Source organism: Festucalex cinctus, chromosome 10 (assembly GCF_051991245.1).
Source record: "Festucalex cinctus isolate MCC-2025b chromosome 10, RoL_Fcin_1.0, whole genome shotgun sequence".
Lineage (NCBI taxonomy): Eukaryota > Metazoa > Chordata > Actinopteri > Syngnathiformes > Syngnathidae > Festucalex > Festucalex cinctus.
The window spans coordinates 3,296,192-3,321,919 of record NC_135420.1 but is presented as its reverse complement, the minus strand read 5'-3'; the positions used below and the strand labels follow the sequence as shown (position 1 = coordinate 3,321,919).

Below are 25,728 nucleotides of genomic sequence, written 5' to 3'. Positions count from 1 at the left end.
AGAGAAAAAAAAGTTTCAGCATCGCAATTAACTGGCCACCACTGTGCTAATGATGCTTTGGCTAACATCAATAGTGATGTCTTCTGTTGTTTTGGTACACAGTTCAACAAATGTAAAAACAAAAACAAACTAGAGCTGCGAGCAGCTATAAAGGGCCCTCGCAGCCCGGGCCACATTGGGGTACTTGCATGTTGGGGTACTGGCACATTGGAAGCAGAATTTCTTTGAAAATGATAAACCTATGCATGTGGATTTTTTTTCTCGCCAGGTGTGATGAGTGTGACAAGCTCAATGGGTTTTGGTGATTGTTAAGATCTGCAAAAATCAGCGACCTTTTTTATTTTTTGGCAATGAGTTGCCCTGATTGGTATTTTATGTAAAAGTATTACCCCATCAGGGCGGCACGGTAGTCGAGTGGTTAGCACGTCCGCTTCCCAGTTCTGAGGTCTCCGGTTCGAGTCCAGGCTCGGACCTTCCTGGGTGGAGTTTGCATGTTCTCCCCGTGCCCGCGTGGGTCTTCTCCGGGTACTCCGGTCTCCTCCCACATTCCAAAGACATGCATGGCAGGTTAATTGGGCGCTCCGAATTATCCCTAGGTGTGCGTGTGAGTGTGGATGGTTGTTAGTCTCTGTGTGCCCTGCGATTGGTTGGCAACCAGTCCAGGGTGTCCCCCGCCTACTGCCCAGAGCCAGCTGAGCTAGGCGCCAGCAGCCCCCGTGACCCTTGTGAGGAATAAGCGGTCAAGACAATGGATGGATGGATGGATGGATATAACCCCATCATCGCTCGTACTCATTGCACAATGTTGCTTTTATTGTCCATAGAGGCGATCAAAAATAAATCAAACTGAATTTTAAAAAAAAGTATGTATTTTTGGATCGGTCTGATGCCAGTGAACATTTTGATTGGTGTAAAGTAAAAGAATATTCATAAATGACTTAGTTATCACACTTAGAATGAGTTTACAATTTTTGTAAAAATACCATAAGTGGGGTATTTTTTTTTCTTTCTTTTTTTTTGCCTCAAGGGCTAGGTGGCGCTGCATATATAACTGAATGTTGTCATAGAGATGCCTTCAGGCCTTGACTATAAACATCCATGTCAAGTTTGGGATTTTTTGGAGGATGTATCGGGGAGTTATTCAGCATGTCCTTTTTCATTGCGAACCGTGTTTACAATTTTTGTAAAAATACCGTAAGTGGGGTATATTTTTTTTTTCATGCCTCAAGGGCTAGGTGGCGCTGCATATATAACTGAATGTTGTCATAGAGATAGCTTCAGACCTTGACTATAAACATACTTGTCAAGTTTGAGATTTTTTTGGAGCATGTACCGGGGAGTTATTAAGCATATCCTTTTTCATTGCGAAACACAAATTTTGATGCCCCGCCCTCATCATATAGTATTTCGAAAAATCAAGATTTTTTTCCCCCTGTCGTTGGCTCAGGTCTTGACATGGTCCAGGTCAAGTCTGAAGTCAGTCGGATGAAACGTGTAGGAGAAGTGGGCAAAAGTATGCCCCCTGTAAATGTGCAAAAATCGTCAAAAATGGGACATTCAAAAATTCGTAGCTCACTTTCTGTTCATTTTAGAATATGGGTCCAAGAGACTTTTTTTTTTTGTAGGTCTTGGGCTCCTTCATACACCTAAAAATATTCGTAGATCTTGCTTAAACGTACAACCGGGGCTGCTTCATTAAAAATTTCTAGGGGGCGCTATTGAGTTATTTTTGGAAAAATAGCACATTCCACAATAAAATATTGCTCATTTTGACAGACCAGATGTGTGTGCCAAGCTTCATGTGTTTCTGTGCAAGTTTAGACCCTCAAAATTGGCGTTGTTTTCTTGGCGAACAGTGCTTAGCCACGCCCATAGTGATTCATGAAAACTCACTAACTTCATGTTGTGACATCATGAAGGCGGAAACCCTCATCGGAGCAAATATGAGGTAGGTCCAGTTAATGTGGTTGGAAAAAACGTACAGGTAACAGGTATTGAGATGATAAATGCCAAGTTTGAAGTCAACTGGATGAAAAATGTTTGCAAAGGGGGAAAAAGCATGACCACAGTTAATGTGCCAAAATAGGCCAAAATTGGACATTAAAAAATTCATAGCTCATTTCCTGTACATTTTAGCTACATGGTCCCAATAAACTTTTTTGTGCGTCTCGGGGTGCTACACGTGCCTGCCAATTTTCGTTGCTGTAGCTCAAACGTGCCGGGCTTGGTTTTTATTTTTCTACGCTAGGGGGCGCTATAGAGTCGCGTTGTTATGAAGACTTCATAATATCAAATTTGTTGCCGGGCCTGAGGAGTGTGCAAAGTTCGGTGAGTTTTCGTGAATGTTTAGGTACCCAAAATCGCGATCATTTGCGGAGAATAAAGAAGAAGAAGAAGAAGAAGAACTAGAGCTGCGAGCAGTTATAAAGTGCCCTCGCAACCTGGGCCACGTTGGGGTACTTGCACGTCGGGGTACTGGCATGTTGGGGTACTGTTTCATAGGAAACCGTCTAAATTGTAAATGTTTTTGCCATGCTTTGTGCTTGCAAAGTTTCATGGAAAGGCCAAAAATGATGCACAATTAACAAAATAAAATCAAAATGGTTTGGCACATGGCACAATAATTTTTGTAGGTATTAGGCTGATAGGTGTGCCTCCAAATATTCACACATCTAGCTGAATCATATAATCGGAAATACTTCATAAAAATGTCTAGAGGGCCCTATTGAGCCATTTATTACAAATTGCACAACAAATCTCTAAAATATTCATGTTCTTGAGAGGTCTGATCTGTGTGCAAAGTTTTTGAGTTTTCGCTCATGTTTAGACAAAAAAAAAAAAGCATTTTTCTTTGCAAACAATGCATCGCTAGAGCAAAGGCGTGACAAAAAATTTCAATAACTTTTCATCTTAAATATCTTCAGATAAAACACGGCAAAGAATGAAGACAATCTGATAAGTTTTGTAGAAAATATGAGGCCTATCAAAGGCCAAAAAAAATGGCGACAAATAGCAAAGTAAATCAAAATGTCAGACTTCCTGTTTGGTTTAGCATATGGCTTTAGAAACTTTTTTGTCAGTCTTAGGCTGATAGGTATCCCAATTTTTACAAATCTAGCTGAATCATACATTTCCAAAACCTTCATAAAAATGTCTATAGGGCGCTATTGAGCCATTTATTGCAAATTGCACAAGAAATCACTAAAATATTCATGTTTATGACAAGTCTGATGTGTGTGTAAGGTGGCGCTATCATCCATCCATCCATCCATCTTCTTCCGCTTATCCGGGGTCGGGTCGCGGGGGCAGCAGCTTCAGGAGGGAAACCCAGACTTCCCTCTCCCCAGCCACTTCAACCAGCTCCTCCGGCGGGATCCCAAGGCGTTCCCAGGCCAGCCGAGAGACATAGTCTCTCCAGCGTGTCCTGGGTCGTCCCCGGGGCCTCCCGCCAGTGGGACATGCCCGAAACACCTCCCCAGGGAGGCGTCCAGGAGGCATCCGAACCAGATGCCCGAGCCACCTCAGCTGGCTCCTCTCAACGCGGAGGAGCAGCGGCTCGACTCTGAGTCCCTCCCGGATGACCGAGCTTCTCACCCTATCTCTAAGGGAGAGCCCGGACACCCTGCGGAGGAAACTCATTTCGGCCGCTTGTATCCGGGATCTCGTTCTTTCGGTCACGACCCACAGCTCGTGACCATAGGTGAGGGTCGGAACGTAGATCGACCGGTAAATCGAGAGCTTTGCCTTTTGGCTCAGCTCTTTCTTCACCACGACGGACCGATACAGCGTCCGCATCACTGCAGACGCTGCACCGATCCGCCTGTCGATCTCCCGCTCCATCCTACCCTCACTCGTGAACAAGACCCCAAGATACTTGAACTCCTCCACTTGGGGCTGGATCTCGTCCCTGACCTGAAGACGACACTCCACCCTTTTCCGACTGAGGACCATGGTCTCGGATTTGGAGGTGCTGACCCATATGAAAAAAGCCTATATGATATATATATGGCAAGCATGATACATTCCTTTCATAAATTGAGTAGAATTATCTTTATAAGGATTGTGTATGTCTTATATAATATCTGTGCAATTATGGCCCCTTTCATACCAAAAACAACCCATAAATCATATAGGGGATTTTCAAACTCTTATATGAATATTACAAGTTCTACATATGTTTTATATATGGAATTTAAAATGTTTGATATATAATACAAATAACTATTTAAAACGATTTATATATGAACTTTATAAGAACATATTAAAGTTTTCATAAAAAATCACTTACATTTAATATCTAAATCTAGTAAATTAGTTGTAAGTATTTTAGGCAATTTAAATATGATTTTAATAAGTTAGTAATGTTAAATGCTTACAAATTCTATATAAGGATTTAATACTATTACTATATTTATATGATAGATTAATGTATTTATCCTTATATGTATATCATGTGCATTGTACAAAGGACATATGCAATTTGAATACAGTCCACAATTGTGTCAAAATTTTTATTCCAGACATTTACACACCCACACACGCTTTAATTTGCACAACATCAAACGGCGTGGGTAAACTAGTCCTTCCATCTAACTGTCAAAGATTACATATTCCCAAAACACTGACATTCTCATCTAAGCCCCCCCATCCCCCCACCCCAAAAAAACAAATAAACAAAACAAAAACCTTATGCATAACTTCAAGCAATTAGTTGTTTTTTCTTACATACACTATTTAGAATGCCACGAACCCTGATTGGCCCAGACCCCCAGGCAAATTAAACGTGGCTCAGGCATCAAAACTTAACTACACCTGAACTAACATGGCCAAAGCACAGCACCTGACAATTTACTCTTGACTGTTGTCAAACAGCATGATGGTTTCAGGGTCCAGATTTTTAGGTTTATTCTTTGCCCTGATTTCGGAGAGCTTTGAGTTGATCACAGTACCAATATGTGATGGGATGACATGAGGCCATTTTTGTAATGTTGCTCCTGTAAGACAAACAACATAAATAGCTATTATTAATTGACCAGCATATACAATTTCCATCTGCACAAATAAAACAACTTAAAGGATATCTCTGGTGGCCCATTTCAAGGTATTGATGGGACGGAGCAATATTGTCAAGTTTGATAAATACCTGGTGTTTCCATTTATGTGTCTCGTTTTGTATGTGCCAAAATAATTCCCCTGGTTAATTTTAGCGCACGGCGCACACCCATTAGTTACTATTAAATACTATTGAGTGATGCAACAGATAATTTGCCAATGGATGTTATGTCTGTCATCCAGAAGCTGATACTTACTTCCATCCATCCATCCATCCATCCATCCATCCATCCATTTTCTGAACCGCTTGCTCCTCACAAGGGTCGCGGGGTGTGCCGGAGCCGATCCCAGCTGGCTTGGGGCAGTAGGTGGGGTACACCCTGAACTGGTTGCCAGCCAATCACAGGGCACGCAGAGAGGAACAACCATCCACACTCACAAGCATACCTAGGGACAATTCGGAGCACCCAATTAACCTGCCATGCATGTCTTTGGAATGTGGGAGGAGACCAGAGTACCCGGAGAAGACCCATGCGGGCACGGGAAGAACATGCAAACTCCACTCAGGAAGGCCGGAGCCTGGACTCGAACCCGAGTCCTCAGAACTGGGAGGTGGACGTGCTAACCAGTCAGCCATGTGTTAACTCTTTTGAATTTTAATAAGGACGTCTTCAACATTTTTTGAACCACTTGCACGCACATTCTCTTTTTCTCAGCAGTTAATTACTTGCATAATTTAAAATGGAAAAAAAAATGACCCCGATAGTTTGCCATGAACAAATATTCTGAATGATCATCCACGGTCAAAATTAATAGAGATTAATCTGCGTTATTACATGATTAATGCGATCATTTCTTGTGATCAATTAATTAGTTAATGCTTTAACTTTGAAAGCCCTAATTTAAACACAACTGTGCATAATGGCATGCCATATATATTTGCACAAGAACAGCAGTGATATAATTTAAGTAGGTTCTTTTTATACAAAATATATAAGACTTGGTATTGCATTGGGCATGTCTGACACACATGGTTTTAAACATACATAAATTGTATGCATTTTGTATTTGGGAGTTTTGTGACATATAAAATCCACATAGAATTCTGTTAAAACAGATAAGATTCATATGCAATTTTTATAGGACTTTTTCATATGGGGATCCTCATCCCAGCCGCTTCACACTCGGCTGCGAACCGCTCCAGTGAGAGCTGGAGGCCCCGGCCTGATGAAGCCAACAGCACCACATCATCTGCAAAGAGCAGAGATGCAATGCTGAGGCCACCAAACCGGAACCCCTCCACGCCTCGGCTGCGCCTAGAAATTCTGTCCATAAAAGTTATGAACAGAATCGGTGACAAAGGGCAACCTTGGCGGAGTCCACCCCCACAGGAAACGAATCCGACTTACTGCCGGCAATAGGGACCAAACTCTGGCAACGGTCGTACAGGGACCGAACAGCCCGTATCAAGGGGCCCGGCACCCCGTACTCCCGAAGCACCCCCCACAGAACTCCCCGAGGGACACGATCGAACGCCTTCTCCAAATCCACAAAACACATGTGGACTGGTTGAGCGAACTCCCACGCACCCTCGAGGATCCTGCGGAGGGTGTAGAGCTGGTCCACTGTTCCACGGCCAGGACGAAAACCACACTGCTCCTCCTGAATCCGAGATTCGACCTCCCGACGGACCCTCCTCTCCAGCACCCCTGAATAGACCTTACCAGGGAGGCGGAGGAGTGTGATCCCTCTGTAGTTGGAACACACCCTCCGGTCCCCCTTCTTAAAAAGGGGGACCACCACCCCGGTTTGCCAATCCAGAGGCACTGTCCCCGATGTCCACGCGATGCTGCAGAGGCGTGTCAACCACGACAGCCCCACAACATCCAGAGTCTTTAGGAACTCCGGGCGGATCTCATCCACCCCCGGGGCCCTGCCACCGAGGAGCTTTCCAACCACCTCAGTGACTTCGACCCCAGAGATAGGAGAGCCCACCCCAGAGTCCCCAGACTCTGCTTCCTCAAAGGAAGACGTGTTGGTGGAATTGAGGAGGTCTTCGAAGTATTCCCTCCACCGCTTCACGACGTCCCGAGTCGAGGTCAGCAGCACCCCATCGCCACTATACACAGTGTTAATGGTGCACTGCTTTCCTCTCCTGAGACGCCGGATGGTGTACCAGAATTTCCTCGAAGCCGTCCGGAAGTCGTTTTCCATGGCCTCACCGAACTCCTCCCATGTCCGAGTTTTTGCCTCAGCAACCGCCGAAGCCGCGTTCCGCTTGGCCATCCGGTACCCGTCAGCTTCCTCCGGAGTCCGACAGGCCAAAAAGGCCCGATAGGACTCCTTCTTCAGCTTGGCGGCATCCCTTACCGCTGGTGTCCACCAGCGGGTTCGAGGATTGCCGCCACGACAGGCACCGACCACCTTACGGCCACAGCTCCGATCGGCCGCCTCAACAATGGAGGCGCGGAACATGGCCCATTCGGACTCAATGTCCCCCGCCTCCCCCGAGACAAGGGAGAAGCTCTGCCGGAGGTGGGCATTGAAACTCTTTCTGACAGGGGATTCCGCCAGACGTTCCCAGCAAACCCTCACAATACGTTTGGGTCTGCCAGGTCGGACCGGCATCTTCCCCCACCATCGGAGCCAACACACCACCAGGTGGTGATCAGTTGACAGCTCCGCCCCTCTCTTCACCCGAGTGTCCAAAACATGCGGCCGCAAATCCGATGACACGACTACAAAGTCGATCATCGAACTGCGGCCTAGGGTGTCCTGGTGCCAAGTGCACATATGGACACCCTTATGCCTGAACATGGTGTTCGTTATGGACAAACCGTGACGAGCACAGAAGTCCAATAACAGAACACCGCTCGGGTTCCGATCAGGGGGGCCGTTCCTCCCAATCACGCCCCTCCAGGTCTCACTGTCATTCCCCACGTGAGCGTTGAAGTCCCCCAGCAGAACGAGGGAGTCCCCAGAGGGAGCACTCTCCAGCACACCCTCCAAGGACTCCAAAAAGGGTGGGTACTCTGAGCTGCTGTTTGGTGCATATGCACAAACAACAGTCAGGACCCGTCCCCCCACCCGAAGGCGGAGGGAGGCTACCCTCTCGTCCACCGGGGTAAACCCCAACGTACAGGCGCCGAGCCGGGGGGCAATAAGTATACCCACACCTGCTCTGCGCCTCACACCTTGGGCAACTCCAGAGTGGAAGAGAGTCCAACCCCTCTCAAGAGGACTGGTACCAGAGCCCAAGCTGTGTGTGGAGGCGAGTCCGACTATGTCTAGTCGGAACTTCTCGGCCTCACACACCAGCTCGGGCTCCTTCCCTGCCAGAGAGGTGACATTCCATGTCCCAAGAGCCAGCTTCTGTAGCCGGGGGTCGGTCCGCCAAGGTCTCCTCCCTTGGCTGCCACCCAGCCTGCACTGCACCCGACCCCTTTGGCCCCTCCCACCGGTGGTGAGCCCGTGGGAAGGGGGACCCACGTTGCCTCTTCGGGCTGTGCCCGGCCGGGCCCCATGGGTACAGGCCCGGCCACCAGGCGCTCGCCAGCGAGCCCCGCCTCCAGGCCTGGCTCCAGAGGGGGGCCCCGGTGACCCACGTCCGGGCGAGGGAAACGTGTATCCAAAGTTTGTTTTCTTCATAAGGAGTCTTCTGAGCCGTGCTTAGTCTGGCCCCTCACCTAGGACCTGTTTGCCATGGGTGACCCTGCCAGGGGCATAAAGCCCCAGACAACATAGCTCCTAGGATCATTGGGACACGCAAACCCCTCCACCACGTTAAGGTGCCGGCTCATGGAGGTACGCTAAAAAAGGCAGACGTAAAAAACACGTTACATTCGAAAAAATTCCTGTACAAAATGGCCGCTAACAAAGGCGCAGTATACAATACTGTAGTCATCATAATGTACAACGGGACCCAATATGAGACTCCATGCAGAGACACTGATGCTGCTCAGGTTAACTTGTCACGTCGCAGAACTCCACAAGCAAGATGGTATTACTGACAATCATGTTTTTGTGCAAGAGAACACATGATTTTCTTTGCTTCGAATCTTGGTAGGTAATCTTAGTGGCGCTATCAGTAAGATGAAATATAAGTTTGTAGATGAGTTAAGGGCTGGACTGTCATCAATTGTGTGAAGTTTTGAGAAGATAGGATCATCTGGATCAAGTTAATGCAGCTTTTATTGTCACGAAAAATCTTCAGACTTTGCGGCACCGCAACGGCCACACCCTTTGGCGAAAAGTTAAAATATTCGGTGTGGGGCATTATCAACATGTTAAAACTTTTCTGACCAATTTTTAATTGGATCCCTTCAACGAGCTTGACACAGTAGCTAAAAACGTAAAGTATGACATTTATTGTCACCACTTGGTGGCGCTATATATAAAACGGAATTTTATCATATAGATGTTTTCAGGTCGTGACTATTAAGTTGCATGAGAAGTTTGAGATTTTTTGGAGCTTGCACATGGGAGTTATTCAGCATTTTGTCTTTCTGGACAAATGAAATTTTAAAGGCAATATTTGATGCCCCGCCCCCGTCATATAGTATTCCGAAAAGTCAAGATATTTTGCCCAGTTGTTGTCTCAGGTCTTGAGATGATACATGCGAAGTTTGAAGTCAATCAGATTAAAACTCTTCGCAAAGGGGGGGGGGGGGGGGGGGAGTATGACCACATTGAATGTGCATTTGAATGTGAATTTCAATGTGAATTTTTTTTTGCAAGGGGGAGCTATAGAGTCTTGTTTTGATAACATGGGAGTTTTTTCTTCGGGCGCCATCTTGGGTGTCCGCCGGTTCACAAGGTACACTCGTGAGTTACACGGTAGAGCTTATCAACCTGATGTCATTTACGCAGTATTTTCACGATTTACCGGAAGATCAAAAACAACGATACAGGCAGAAGGTGTCTCTGTGTGGTGGGATTGATCCTAATTACGTCCTGACCAAGGGTGATTTTTTTTTTGACGGAGAAAGCTTGCTGGCCAAATGTGACTTCTCTGGACATTTTTCACTACCTCGTGTTGACAACATGCCCCATAACACCCCAACAAATCCCTGGAGGCTTACAATTATTTTGTAAGCGGGTGGATACAGAGTGTAAACTTTAACATCGCATCAGAAGAAACTGTTGCTGTTGCACGTAAGTAAACCACATGGTGTTGGTAATTCTGCACACAAAAATGTTGATTTGTTCTCAGGCTTCCTGTTATCATTGTGTTTACATGCACAGCTGGGTTTACCTGATGTGGTTTTTCTAATCATTTTATAACAGGCAAATATGGCAGAGCGTATAAGAATAAAAAGTAACTATGCACAGCCTCCCCGTGGCTTAATTAAATTTAATGCTACCCTTTCACTAGTTACATGTTACTTAATCAACTTATTCTAAATGGTTAAGGTTAACCACTCTCAGAGGACGTATTTTTAGTTTCAGTTTCCAGTACAATAAAACGTGTTCATGGTAACTACTGAGCATACTGACAGCTTTTCTTATGATCTCACGGTTAAGGAGGCTGTCACAACACCCAATTTCTGTCTGGTGCCGGATGGCAACAATTCCCATCACTTGTCACGACAACACCAATATTATTACCAGGTATGTATGGCTTTACTTTTTGTAGTTTCTTATTTAATTCTATGTTTCATATTTTCATTACAATGTTTGTAATATTTTCAGATTCAGGCACAGATGAGTTTAACTGGACGGGACTTCTGCGACTTTGTGGTGTGGACAAAGTGTGATTGAGCGAGTCCACCCAGATCGCTCGTTTTGGCCAGTTGGAAAAGCCAGAGTTTTTTTCCCCCAAAATCCCCTCCTTACCTGAACTGCTCGGGAGAGCATTTACTAGATCAGCAGTGGACTTCCAGTGTTCCTGCTCAGCCGCTGTCACCTACCACTTGCTCATGTACTTCAAAGATGCGGAATAAAGTAGTTTTTTGTGCTGCAGCAGATTGTAAAATCAAATGATATCACTTGAAGTGTGCCAATCTAGACTGCCAAAAGGACAGTGGTTTTGTGACAAGTGTGAAACAAGGATTATTGGGAAAACTGTAACACAGTACTGGTACTTGTCTTACATTAAACAAATTTAAAAGAGAGCAACTTTTTCCTCTGTGCATAGTATAATGAAAGTCATTGCGTACCCCATCAACATTACATCATACCGTCATCAGGATGGTAGGCACCTGTGCTAAAATAAATACATTAATTAACAGTTCAATTTTATCCCTGAAATTACTACATCTAATCATTATTCACTTCATTTTTTGTGCTTTTAGAAATAATAGAGATTTATGCCATTACTTTAAGAGGGACCATATTGCACATTGAGTCAAATCCTGTCATTTGTCTTATGTATAGCTTTGTAAACAAACCCAACAATAGAATTTGTATAATCGCTGCCTTTATTAGCGCCAAACAGTCGCATGTTGTCCTCCTCCAATGCTTTGATGCTCGCCTTCGTTTCCATCATGTCATTGGCAATCAAGTCGGTGTGGCATGAGATCCCTAAAGAAATAATAATAATAAAAAAAAAAGATCACAAAAAAATACGGTACCAGTAAAAGGTTTAATATAGTACAGTAGTATAGTTTTTTTGTCAGTGTAAAAGAAATGTACACATTTTGTTGCATTTTTTAATGTATGAACATTGCTACAGGCAAATACTTATTTCTATAAACACTTCCAAATGTCTCTAAAATATAAGGTGCGTGTACACACACAAACATAAACACATACATTCACTCATGCATACAATATATCATGTAATGAATTCTGAGTGGCATACCAGAGTCAATGATGTCAGCAGTACTTGAGGGTACAGGTTACTGGAGCCATCTGGCTGCATAACTGCAACAAACTCTCTGCCACTTCGAGTCGTCTTTTCTTTGCTTGTCTCTCCTGTGCACGTTCATATCTTGGCACCGACTGGGCTGAGACATAGATGTTGTAACTTCCCAGATAGCATCCATCCATCCATCCATTTTCTTGACCGCTTATTCCTCACAAGGGTCGCGGGGGCTGCTGGCGCCTATCTCAGCTGGCTCTGGGCAGTAGGCGGGGGACACCCTGGACTAGTTGCCAACCAATCGCAGCCCCAGATAGCAAAAGATGTTTAATCAACGTTGAATTAGGGTTAAAATGGATGATTTTTGGTTACGGTTGAAGATTGATTGGTCAATCAACATTGATTCAACAGCATTATGTTAACATTGAAGTTTGTGTTTAAAAGATAACATTGAATCAACGTTGTATTTTGGTTGAATTAAAACGTTTGAAAGGTCAATGTTTAATTAACGTTGAATCTATGTTTGCCCTTCTCGTTTTTTTTTTTCCTTCAGCTGAGAAATTGACTAGGAGAGGGGGAGGGGCAGCAGGACTTTGGTGTTACTGTCAAGCATTGGCTGCGTTTTGCTCATGAGCGTAACGGTGGCATCCCAAGCAATGCTAGTGCCTTGGACGCAACTGCGAACGCAAGTCAAATTTAGTGTGTCTTTTTATGGACTGACGTACAGTCAAAGTGAAATGGTTACCGCTTTATACACTGATGTTCCTACAGTTCATTTCATGTGTATTTCATTCCTTTGTCAAGAAAAAGAATAATACAATAAAAACAAACATTATTTGAGGCAGAAACCAAACGGGTGTTATTTTCTTTGCCTCCATTCTCCCCAGAATTCAGTTACAAAGTACTGTGTTTTGATTTCTAATAAATGTTTGAATATTAAACATATTTTCTGTCCTAAGATTTTCATACATATGGGGAAGTATGGTTAAGGAAATCAACAAGCTAATAATACATCCAAGTAAGTTGTAAGACATCTGCAGAAACACTAGGTGAAAAACATAGGGTAACTTTTTTTTTTTCTAGTGGACTAACCCAATATTTTTTTTTAGTTTAAAAAAGTAGTTCTATATTAATGTGCATGATAATAGTAATAATAATAATGTACATTTAGATGTAAATTCCAATGTAAATGATGATTAACTTAAAACATTTATTCCTCACATTAATTCACTATAAAATGCATGTAGGTTCTGATTCAGATGGTAGTTGAAACGACATTGATATTGTGTGATATATGGTTACAAAGCAAACGTTGACTCAACATTTTATAAACCTTGCACTTTCTGTATAATTTAAATGTTAGAATTCAATGTAAAATCAACCAAAGATACATGTAGATTCTGATTTAGATGATGGTTGAAACGACATTGATATTGTGTGATTTATGGTTGAAAAGCAAACGTTGACTCAACATTTTATCAACCCTGCGCTTTCTGTTTAATTTAAACGTTAGAATTCAATGTAAAATCAACCAAAGATGCATGTAGATTCTCATTTAGATGATGGTTGAAACGACATTGATATTGAGTGATATATGGTTGGAAAGCAAACGTTGACTCAACATTTTATCAACCTTGCGCTTTCTGTATAATTTAAACGTTAGATCTCAACGTAGATTCAACACTTAAGCCGAACTATATTTCAACGTTGATTCAACCACATTTTGCTATCTGGGTTGGGACCCAACTTTAATGTTGGAGCCCAGTCGGGATGATTGGACAGAAAAACGGGCGCAGGGCGACCTGTTAAAATAAACAAATATATAAACAAATAAAATATGGAAAGACTGGTTATTTTGCCGCAGTAGGGTGGCCGTGAATAAGTTCTTTAGCATGATGTGTAGGCTACCGGGGGTCTGTTTTCTTGCATCACCCCCTTCTGTCTCTTTTTTCCAAGTTCACATTTTGCCACCAAAAAACATGTTATCGGCATTAAGAGCCCAAGACTAATCAATCAAATTTCAGCAGTAAACACTTTGCACTGGCACTACTTGGGTGAAAATGTTCGATGTTAGCTTTCGGCTAACGTCCGCTAGCCAGCGTGTACTACCTAACTTGCTTGCTCATGAATCCAAAACATAAGCAACTTGCCCATATATGGGCGGTCGAAACGTTATTAATCCTCATGCATTAAATAAAGGTAAACAAGCTTACCGCTCACAAAGTGATGGCTGCACACACGAGCCCAAAGTAACGACTTCCCTCCGGAGTCAGCACTCCTCTGTCTCCAGGCCCTGGTTCCTAGTTATTTTCGGAATTCGGAAGAAAGGCCGACCATTTTCCCCCTTGGCTTTGTTCGAACAGCCAACGATGCAGCAACAATGTACCATTTTAAACGCAGACAACAAACGTGATAGATACGTGTTAGACCGAATCACTACGTAAATGGAGGCCACCCAGCATGGCGACTACGACAAATCCGAGGCGGAAGTGACGACATGTGCAAGCGACCTATTGTTTGTTAATTGCTTGAATTGATGCTCTCTGTTTCTAGCCTGCTCTCAGTCACACGTGGTGAAAAGTTTATTGTGATGATTATGAAGTAGGTATTGAATAAGGGCTTATTTTGTAGCATTGGTTGAAGGGTATATTTATACAACAAACAATTGAAACAAAAACATTTCCAATTGAATGAGTTTAAAACACGAGTTAGCTCTGTTAAAAAATAATGTAAATGAATTTTGAAAAATGAACTTAATGTGATTTTATTGAATGGGTTGTTGTATTGATATAAAATGGTTTGCATTGAATATGGAATATAGATCAATTTTGTACAGTACAGATGGTTTCAATGTGCTTATTTGTAATATTCTGTTCTGTATATATTGTGTTTTCGTGTTTGAAAGGTTTATCACCTAGTGGTCAATACTTTGAATTTAAAAAATAAAAGGAAGGAAAACTTTTCATGTCATGAGCTGAAGGGTAGATCCCAAAGCACAGACACAAATAAGGTCTTAACTATTTATTCACATCGAGAGGCGTAGAACAAACTTGACTAGACAAGAAACAAAGAGAGTTGCACAGAGGGACAGAGAGCAATAATCCGGCAAAACACACACAATTCTCAGACTGCACCAACAGACAGTAAATCGATCTGATTGGTTGTAGCAAATAAAGGACTAAAGAACGACATCACATGGGTCCAGACATCATCTAAAGGATTAAAGATTGACATCACATAGCCTAAAACTAGTTGAAACTAGATGATGGTTATATGATGGTTACATCAGTTCAAAACAGATACTTGTTCTATCACTACAAAACAGACACTTGACCTCACGGTCGTGAACCCAACTTAACAGGTCATGAACTCAAACTTAACCCTGGCGTGACACATTTGTCATTGAGTGAATCCCAGTTGGAGTCTTCAAGTGGATGCTTGTATCTCTTTCAAGTTGGAGAAACTGCGCTTAAGTACAATAACTTGACAATAATTATAAACCTTACGATATATCACCATTAGGGGTGTGCCATCTAAGGCACCCCATGATTCGATTTGATTACGATTAAGGGGTGGGGTGGGCGATATGGTAAAAATGTCATATCACGATTCTTTAAAAATAAATTCACGATCTCTATTTTATCACGATTTTTTATTTTATTTTATTTTTTACAAATTTTTAGACGAATCTTAACACTTCTGAACATTTTTGTAAAATTTAAGACATATTTAAAATGTATATAAAACCCTTAAAGAAATAAAGACATCTTAAGCCAACTAAGCTTTCTGAACAGGTTTTAATTGAAATAGTGCAATGAATGTAAACATAAATAATATTGAACAGCCTCAGTTTCTTCCTTCCACCGCTTCCTTGTTTTTTCATATGGAGTGCCCTTGGTAAATGACTGTGTTAGCTTGGAGCTGCTAGCGGCTGGTCTCCGTTTGTTTTGGCTGTCGGCTTCCAGTTTCGGATGCTGTCTCCGCATGTGATTAAGCAGGTTCGTTGTGTCGCCCGAACGGAGTCTCCGCAATCTTTGCGAATTACTTCTGTCTGCGCCTTGTCCTCTGGGGAAAAGCCAAACCAATTCCACACTATGGAGGTGGACATTCCTTTCAGGACCAAATCAGTATCACTTTAGCTTTCCGCCATTGTTTCCCGCTATACAAACAAGCAGGGAGGCCGGAGTGTGACGCACGGTGCACTGTGCTTGCTGTGATTGGTTGGTCAGGTACATGTCGCAGCTGTGGTCGATATTCTCCCACACTACAGGAGGCAGTAAAGTGTGCCAACAGTGTATGAACAGCGCTTAACACCACAATAGAAATTGAATGTTTTTTCCTCAATAAACTCGACAAAAACGTTTGGAATGAGTTAGCAAAGTAAATAAAACACAGAATTGGAAAGTAGAAACCACCGTTTACGACAGCGTTTGCTCGTCCGCAATCCGCGTAGTTTACAAATTCTCGTAGGTGCGCGTGAGGGCAATGTGGACATGTCGCAGCGCGGGGAGAGTTGCGTACCTGTCGGGTAAGGTGCCGCGCTGGCACCGGCAGGGGGATGGGGCGTGGTTGCGGCCCCAGGCCGGGACCAGAGTTGAGTAGACGTGGGGAAGTCCACAAATTACACTAACAAATCTCTAAAATTTTCATGTTTGTGACAGGTCTGATGATGTGTGTGCAAAGTTTTGTGAGTTTTTGCCAATGTCTAGGCTCTCAAAAAAAGCATTTTTCTTTGCAAAAAATGCATCACTCCAGCAAAGGCGTGCGACAAAATAAAAAATTTCAATAACTTTTCATCTTAAATATCTCAAGATGAAACACACCAAAGAAAAGACGATCTGATAAGTTTTGTATAAAATTTGTTAAAATATGACCCCTATAAAAGACCCCAAAAATGGCTACAAATACCAAAATAAATCAAAATGGCTGACTTCCTGTTTGGTTTAGCATATGGCTACAGAATGCTTTTTTCTAAGTTTTAGGCTGATAGGAATCCCAATTTTTACAAATCAAGCTGAATCATACAATCGCAAAAGCTTCCTAAAAATGTCTAGAGGGCGCTATTGAGCCAGTTATTGCAAATTGCACAAGAAATCTCTAAAATATACCAAAAAAAAGCAGCATTTTATTTGGCAAAACAATGCACCGCTATGGCAACGGCGTGCGACAAAATAAAAAAGTTTAGATAACTTTGCATCTTAAACATCTTAAGATGAAACACACCAAGTTTGAAAACGGTCGGATACATTTTGTAGGAGGAGTTCGTTTAAATATGAGCCCTAAAAAAGGCCACAAAAATGGCTACAAATCCCAACGTAAATCAAAATGGTGGACTTCCTGTTTGATTTAGCATATGGTTCTAAGAGACTTTTTTTTGTACATCGTGGGCTCTTATGTATGCCTCCAAATTATCATGGCGCTACGTGAAATGTACAACCGGGAATGCTTCATTAAGAATGAATTTTTTCCTTTGCAAACAGTGCATGCCACGGCAACAGCGTGTGACGAAATAAAAAGCTTTCGATAACTTTTCATCTTCAACATCTTCAGATGAAACACGCCAATTTAGAAGATGATCGGGTAAATTCTATAGGAGGAGTTTGTTAAAATAAGACCCCTATAAAACGGCCCAAAAATGGCAACAAGTTTCATTGTAAATCAAAATGCCGGACTTCCTGTTAGGTTTAGCATATGGCTTAAAAAGTTTTTTTTGTACCTTGAGGGTTGTTACATATGTTTTAAAATTTTGGTAACGCTAGGTGAAACATACAACCAAGAATGCTTCATTAAGTAAGAATTTTGAAACGCAAAATTTGATGCCCTGCCTTTGGCGGACTTCCTGTTCGGTTTAGAACATGGCACCAACACACTATTTTGTAGTTCATATGCTGTTCTATATGTGTCCAAATTTTCGTAGCTCTAGTAACCGTACAACTGGGAATGCTTTGTTCAGTAGTAATTTTGAAACTCAAAATTTGATGTCCTGCCCCCGTCATATAATACGTCGAAAACTTGATATATTTTTTTTTTTACCATGATGTTGTCCCAGGTGTTGAGATGGTACAGCCCAAGTTTGAAGTCAATCGGGTTAACAATAAGGATGTTGCATTGATGTCAATGTATTATTTGGTCAGCTTTATTTTGAAGTTTGCCCTAGCGTAGGCGCCTCGTTTGCGGCTTCCCTGACATGTGTGAATGACTGTGCTGTGTTGTCAGGTCAGCCCCGCTCGCACACGCACACACACACACGCGCGCAGTGTCGCACACACTAAGACGGAACTTAATCGTTTACATACATTTTAATGTTTTTGTTTAGGTAGAAGAAGCAAGTCTTTTCAAGTCAAAACGGCTCAAGTACAAGTTAAGTCACAAGTCATAGTTGTTCAAGTCCAAGTCGAGTTGCAAGTCTTTTCACTTTTTTCAAGTCGAGTCTAGAGTCTGACTCGAGTCCAAGTCACGTGACTCGAGTCCACACCTCTGTGTGGCCCTCAGTGAAAAAGGTTTGGACACCCCTTATTTTTAGACGGTAATGTAATAATATTCCAACGTGCCAGTACCCCGACGTGCAAGTGCCCCCAATGTGGTTGCGAGGGCCCTTTATAGCTGCTCGCAGCTGTAATATTTTTCTTGTTGTTTTAGTGAGGTAGGGATGTCACGATAAGGGCAATATCGTGATATTGTGATATTGTGATATTAAAACTGCCACAATATCATCGTCGTCATGTTCACAATATTTAAAGGGAACACATCTGTTAAAAAAAAAAAAAAAAGTCAGGTTGATTTCCATTTGTGCAGTTCTAGCACCCTCTGGTGGCTAGTTTATTAGTGCAATTTAATTTTCATTAGGGATGTTTTGGCCTTCTATGTTTACAATCTATGATAATGTTATCTCACAATTATGCTTGTGAAGCGAGTCAATATGTGGAGGAACTCAATGTGTGACTTAGACTTAGACTTGACTTTATTGATCCCTTTGGGATGGCTCCCTCTGGGAAATTTACATATCCAGCAACAATAAGAACGGATCATAAAATTAAAAATAACTCAATCAATCAATAAATAAGGTTATTATACCAGAGATTGAATTAATAATAATAAAACTAAAAACTAAAAATTCAATCATTCAATAAATAGGGTTATTAAACCGGAGATTGAATTAAATAAATTAAATTAAGTACAGTACAGTAAAGTGCCATATTTGTGAATTTATGTCCAAAAGCACAGCTTTTTTTTTTAATATGTTTTTTTTTAGTATGTTTAGTAATTTATTTATTTTTTTTTTTTACAATACTGTGACCTTTTTTAAATATCGCCAACGCCCCCATTATCGTGATAATTATCGTATCGTGACCTTCATATCGTGATATTGTATCGTGATGTTTGGATATCGTTACATCCCTAGTTAACAGGGCATTTGATATTTAACAGTCTTGATGTCTTTTTTTTTTTTTTTTTTTTTTTTTTTTTTTTTTTTTTTTTGTCATTGCAGAAAGCGGTATGACAAGGCAGAGGCAGAGTATGTCTTGGCCAAGTTCGACCTCCACAAGAAAACCGACGTAAAGGAGCAGCTTACTGAGCACCTTTACGCTATCATCCAACAAAACGAGCTACGCAAAGCTCTCAAGCTGGAAGATATGATGCAGCAGTTGCAGCTTCAGGCCACTGAGGAGGAGCTCGAAAAGCAGAAGATGGAAGAAGAGTATGTTGGAAGAAGCACTGACTTGCAAGGACATATGAAAGAACAGAATGGTGTCTTCATGAGTCCGGATGGAACAGTGCAATGGACACCAGAGGAAAGTCAGAAGAAGGATGTTGGCATCCAGCTGGAGCACCAATTGAGTAATGAAGTACAGTGTGAGGAAGATTGTAAAGCAGAAGAAAAAAAGTGTTACCAGCATAAAACGGTGGCTCAAACATGAGACATTTTCCATTCCTCAAAAACTGCATCATAAACACCAATATAGCATCATATCATATTCAGATTATATTATTACTGATGTCTGGCCTAAATGTTTTCAGTTTCCATTAGGGCTGTATCAATTTCCAATGTCACGAAACAATAACTATGACGATATGAACCTCACGGTACAGTAACTATTATTAGTAATTATAACGTTATTGTGGGGAAGTTGGTGATATTTAAAGGGATACTTCACTTATTTAGCCCATTATAGCAATAAAAAGTTCAGATTTTGTCTATAATTAATTAGATACTTTAATTATTTTTCATGTACTATTAGTACCTTTAAAAACACATTTTGCAACTTGCTGTCGACTGAAAATGACATCACACGGCCTCAGGTAACCAATCGCAGCTCACCTGTTTTCTAGGTTTGGTCATGTGACATTCACAAGCTGAGCTGTGATTAGATGATAGGATGTTTGTTTGTTTGTTTTAAATCCAATAATGAACCCTGGCTCCAGTGTGATCACAAGGAGTGGGACGCCTAAAAAAAAAAAAAAAAAAAAGTAGTTTTTTTATTTGCTATAACGATGATGTGATGATCTAATTAAAAACTGCAGTGTACTTTGTTTTATGATCAACAGGGAATCATATTCGAAGGCAAACAACGAAGCCACGGTCACCTGAGCCCTTGTGATGTTATTTTCAGTCGACAGCAAGTTGCAAAATGTGTTTTTAAAGGTACTAATTGTACGTGAAAAATAATGAAAATATCAAACGTATTATAGGCAAAATATTCATGTTTGAGTGCCAAAAATGGTTAAATAAGTAAAGTACCACTTTAAGGAAAAAAAAAAAAAAAAGCTCACGGTACTGTATAACCTCATGATCATCATATTGTAAACGATTTTATTAAAATATTGGAGAAAAAAAAAAACTTTTTTATACATAATATACACAATATTGTGCATAACAGAAGTGACAAAGAAATCGGCTTGGCCATGTCATGTCACTTTGTTGTCATGTGCTGCTATTGGCTAGCAGCGCAAAGTGTCATGGTCTATTTACTTCATAATGCTGTGTTCAGATGAAGCAGGCGAAAAGTCATGTTTTTTGATTCAGATATGGAAAATTATTTGCTGGTTTATGGGAGTGACCAAAACCTTCCTAATAAAAATAAAAAAGCGCTAATAAACTAACCACCAAAGGGTGCTAAAATTGCAGTAAAATGTTTAAGATTTTTATTTTTTATTATTATTATTATTAAATCCAATAATGAACCCTGGCTCCAGTGTAATCACAAGGAGTGGGACGCCTGAAAAAAAAAAAAAAAAGTAGTTTTTTTTAATTTGCTATAACGATGATCGAATTAAAAACTGCAGTGTACTTTGTTTTATGAGCAACAGGGAATCATATTCGAAGGCAAACGACTTTGCACGTTAAGAGTGTTGTGTTGTGTAATGAGTTTAACAGCGCTAACAGGTGACTTATCGAGTAATGTAAATATGTTCTTCCCCCTGCCCTCACCCAACAGAGACTAGAAAATCCTCAGGGTAAAAGAGCACCTGTCTCAAAAACTGTCCGGATTGCACAAGGTCTAGATTCAATTACAGTTATCTTGATGATCCAAGTAATTGCAATCACCTTGTGTTATCTTTGCATGCTATTTTTTGGTTGTTTGAATACACTTTGTGGTGAATACACTGCCATTGTGGCATCTCGCTGAGCCACTGATCTGTATATAATACTGGATAGCTGACAGCTGGCCGCCCTGTGGCTTCAACGGCATGCGCGGACGTTAATGGGCTATCGGTTATACAGTATTACATACAGATCAGTGCGCTGAGCCATGTCACAATAGCGGACTAGCCGTCATTGTGGCATCTCCCTTGCACCGTTTCATATATGGACTGGTTGGGCCCTCCACGGGAGTAACGTAGAGGTGATTGCCAATGTCGGAGTGTATGGAGGATTTCTGTTGAAGAAAATCAGAATACCTCAACTCAACTTTATTTCCAGAGCACTTCAATAAATAATTTAAAAAAAAATCTAAATTAAGGAAGTGTTTAGTAAATTACCAAAACAATACAAAAAAACGCCATTCGTGAACACACAGAAACACAAAAATAATCAATTTATGTTATGATGGGGGTGTGATGGGACCCAAAGTCAGGGAAACGTGAAAGGTAGACAAACGGGCAGTAAAAGATATGGCGCTTTATTTCCAATAACTAAATGAATAACTGGATGGGACGTGAGCAGACCGGGCATGATGTGAGAGGGGAACACTTGACATGGCACGGTGTGACAGACTTGAGAAGACGTGAAGAGGAGTTGATGTGAAGAACTTGAGTTGACGTGAAAAACTTGAGCAGAAGTTGAGCTGAACTTGACTAAACGTGGATAAACTTAAAGGTCAGATTTCAAACATTTAATACAATTCACATTACCATAGTTAATTTGTTTTGTAATACATATACATAATTTCAAGCAAGTTGTGAACCGTAGTTTGACTAAAAATCATGTTTTAATGGCAAATTCCGAGTGTTTCCGAAGTTGCTTTACTTCCCGCTAGGACTACCGGAAATGACGTTTCAGTAGACACGGGACATCAAACACATATAAGGCGCTTTCACACCAAAAAGCCCAGGAACTTTGAGTTCATGGTAGAGTCAGTTCCGGGTCCGAAGAACTTGTGAGCGGCCCACGAGTTTGCGTTCACACGGCATGAAAGCAGGCAGGGTAGTTTATTCAAATGAGACTGATGACGTATGTCAGGGGAGGAAAAAAAACAGCACTACCCCGCCTGTCCAGCAAGTTGCGGTACCGGTAAAACTGAATGACAAACAACCAGTGTGACGTTGAAAAACGCGACCTTTGACCCTCCATCGCCATTTGTTATGATACAAGGCATATCATCTTTTCGTTTTCCTTGTCATGTTGTACAGAGTTGTGTTTGCAGCAATTAGAACTTCACGGGAAAGGTTGATGAGAACCATTGGGACCCGCCGTATTACCACATCAAGATGAGAAATGGGCAGGACTTGCTCACTTGGAAAGACAGTCAAACCTGCAAGCACGAAGACGTGCACTGGTAAGGTTTAAACACACAATTATACGAAATTTATTTCACATCGGAATTAAGCTGTAACATGTAACGGAGCTCCCCTTGCAAGGTGGAGAACACGAAAAAAAAAATGAAGTTACAGAGTGTATTAGTGCCTTAAACACAACGTATGACTGGCGCGTTCAGTTGCACGTCTACTTGTGTGTGTCCCCGCGCGTCGGTCGTTTGTGGATATTTTGTCGTACTTTCTGCCATGAAAAGGGCAATCGCTGGAAACTGGTGTTTCCTGCCTAGTTCTCGTGCAATTCACGGCAAAATAGGGCTTGATGGCGAGTTGCTGTTCACGCTACATGTACGCTGCGTATTTCATAATACCGTTGGACCTGGATGTATTGTTAGTCTGTCCGCATGTTTTTTTTTTCTTTTTTTTTTCTGTTAAACACATGATTGACCGATCCAAAGTGTTGAAATGGCTTGCTTTCTTTGACGATGCACGAATGTTAGAACAAAGGTGCCGGGATTTTGGGAAAAGTGCTGATTTTGGAAGTGTCAGATTGCCACCTCAAGCCAGTGGTTTATCATAGGGCCATAAATTGGTGCATATTCCGCTATTTTAAGGTATTCTGTCATGTAAATCACAAGGCTGTTGCACAAAAGTAATTAATGTAGATATTAACATTTATTAATTTGTTGTGTTTCTGTTTCAGATTTGCCACTTCTACCAATCTGGGTGTGTTCCGCGCAGGGAGTGGAAGAACATCAGAACCTCTGAATGGTGGGACGCTGTAATTATGTTTGCATTACTGTTTGTCAAAAATAAAAACATTAAAAAGAATTCATTGAGCATAAGTTTTTATTCGTGTGGAAAAAAAACCCAGAACCACAAAAGTGATATGAAAACAAAAGCATTTATTACTTATGCATTTGGCTTATTTGTGTCCACAAGTCTGTTTAGGACTGCCAGGAAGCCCATTTGGAACTCTCTGTCGTGCCTTTGTTCAACCAGCTCATGTGCCACGTGTTGATCTTCCTTGCGCTCCTCGCTTCTGAGGTCAACTTCCTCCTTGTGCTGCTCGCGTCTGAGTTCAAGGTCCTCCTTGTGCAACTGCATTTCTTCTAAGAACATTGCACTCGTGGACTCCCCCTTCTTTTCATCAAATTGGTGCAGGCATTTCAAAAATAGGTGGTCTCGGTCCCGTGTCCGCTAACCTATAGGGATGTAAATGTACAATGAGTGACAGTAAATACTTTTGATGAGCTTCCAGTTACATGACTTTGAACTTATTGGAACTTGACAAAGGGGCAGGAAACTCTGTTCGAGTGGCGCAGTTTCTGCTTGTGGACGGACCATCCTCGCTTGTACCTTCCTCACGCATCGACTTAAACGGTTTCAACAGATTCGTGCAATGAGTAGGAGTACAGTACAATGATTTAGGTAGGGGTAAAACACGGCACTCACGTTAATGTACTTTCATTTTTCATAGTTACAGAACAGAATATGCCACACTACATTGCCAAATATGGCGGCATGCACTTGAAGCTTTTTTAGGCAATACACACTAGTAAAATTGCAGGAATGTAGCTTTTTTTTCCCTTTCTCAATGCACCATTATGAGTGAAATGAAAATTGTATATGTGAGTATGAGGATTTATTATTGTGTATGCCTATGAATTTCATGTACATACGTTAATGACAAATGCACGCATGTGTTAAGGTGCAATTGTTTACACAAGCAGGATTACACATTTTCTTTTAGTACATTCCAGTAAAAGAAAATGTGTAGTAAATTAATACATTCCAGTAATGTACTTTTTTTTTTTTTTTTTTTTTTTTTTTTTATGAAATGAGTCAGTAGATATAAAGAATGGGTAGGACTAGACAAGTTTTTAACTTCTTTCTACTCCTTTGAACATGTAAACTAATATGAATGATTGCAATAAGTTTCTTCTTTCTTTTAAAATGTTAACTGCTACTCATTTGTTTATAATGTCCAATAAACAAACAAACACACTGCCTTATTCAACGAGGCAAAATTAATTGTGAGTGGGGTGTTGCTTTAAAAGTTTTAAATAAAGCTTTTGAAGTTATATAAAATGAAATGAAACATACCAGGACTGTTCAGGGAGGCATCATAACGTAAAGGAGAGCACAGAGAAGGTCCAGCTGTAAGTCACAGTACATAACATTATTTTTCTTACGTTTCAGTTTCCCTAGAACTGTTTATGAGTTGTTGTTTTTTTGTTTTTTTTATGAGTTGTTAGGTGATGAGGCTAACAAGTTAAAACGTTTTAGTTACGTTGAATGCAGAGCTTTGTATTAAGGAAAAAAAAAAACAAAAAAAACCCCGAAGTGGTTGTTTTGCTTTTAACAGTGAATAGTATGCCTAGCTTCCACACGTCCTTTTCACGAAGCTTTTCAATTTCGTCACTGAAAGCAGGGCTATTTCGGCGTTAGCTGCCTACAATACTTTTCGTTTACTAGGTTAATTGATTTAGGAATGATTTCACATTACATGGGCTCGGAGTTGCCCTGGATGCGTGACTTTGCCAAGCTTAAGCTAACATGCTACGCTAACAGTTTAATGCTAGCGCGGTGTAAAAGCCACGTTGCGACCAAACATCGACCTAAATAAATATATATACAAAGATGTGCATGAGGCAATTCTGTCTTACCTTCGTGTGTTAGCAAGGCTGTTGGCAATGAATCCTCGCACACTGCCGTGTCCTTGCACATTGCTTCCAGCATGGTGATTGCAGAGTCCTCCTTTGTACTATTGGTGGTACAACTGTTGTTCCGTCGGCCCGGACTAGAGGCAGACGGCCGGACCGAGATTTACGTCCCGGCGGAGGCCGTCTTCACCCTCCCGCCGGGCCGACGCTCATGGGAGATAGGTCGGGAAGGGG

General features: G+C 41.5%; 2 protein-coding genes and 2 long non-coding RNA genes across 8 annotated transcripts in view; 1 reads left to right on the top strand and 3 right to left on the bottom strand.

Annotated features, from left to right (window-relative positions):
- gorab (golgin, rab6-interacting) overlaps positions 1–25,728 on the top strand; it is a 98,888-nt gene that overhangs the window by 15,144 nt on the left and 58,016 nt on the right. For 2 of the 4 annotated variants that reach the window (XM_077533435.1, XM_077533436.1), the window contains one exon: positions 19,344–24,862. The exons of 1 other annotated variant lie outside the window; for it this stretch is intronic. In XM_077533435.1, coding sequence (XP_077389561.1) covers positions 19,344–19,773 — 430 coding nt within the window. In that variant the 3' untranslated portion in view covers positions 19,774–24,862. Of the gene's footprint in view, positions 1–19,343; positions 24,863–25,728 lie in introns of those variants that run through there. One more of the 4 variants, XR_013285233.1, reaches the window with a different exon arrangement.
- Positions 4,435–25,728, bottom strand: part of ntmt2 (N-terminal Xaa-Pro-Lys N-methyltransferase) — a 105,031-nt gene continuing 83,737 nt past the window's right edge. For both annotated transcript variants that reach the window (XM_077533438.1, XM_077533439.1), the window contains exon 4: positions 4,435–4,994. In XM_077533438.1, coding sequence (XP_077389564.1) covers positions 4,941–4,994 — 54 coding nt within the window. In that variant the 3' untranslated portion in view covers positions 4,435–4,940. The remainder of the gene's footprint in view (positions 4,995–25,728) is intronic.
- LOC144026621 (uncharacterized) lies at positions 9,831–14,351 on the bottom strand. Its single transcript, XR_013285236.1, has 3 exons — positions 14,068–14,351; positions 11,855–13,656; positions 9,831–11,574 (listed from the first exon to the last, which is right to left on the bottom strand). It is a non-coding gene; the product is annotated as an uncharacterized LOC144026621 (long non-coding RNA).
- On the bottom strand, positions 24,000–25,593 carry LOC144026623 (uncharacterized). Its single transcript, XR_013285239.1, has 3 exons — positions 25,498–25,593; positions 24,935–24,988; positions 24,000–24,033 (listed from the first exon to the last, which is right to left on the bottom strand). It is a non-coding gene; the product is annotated as an uncharacterized LOC144026623 (long non-coding RNA).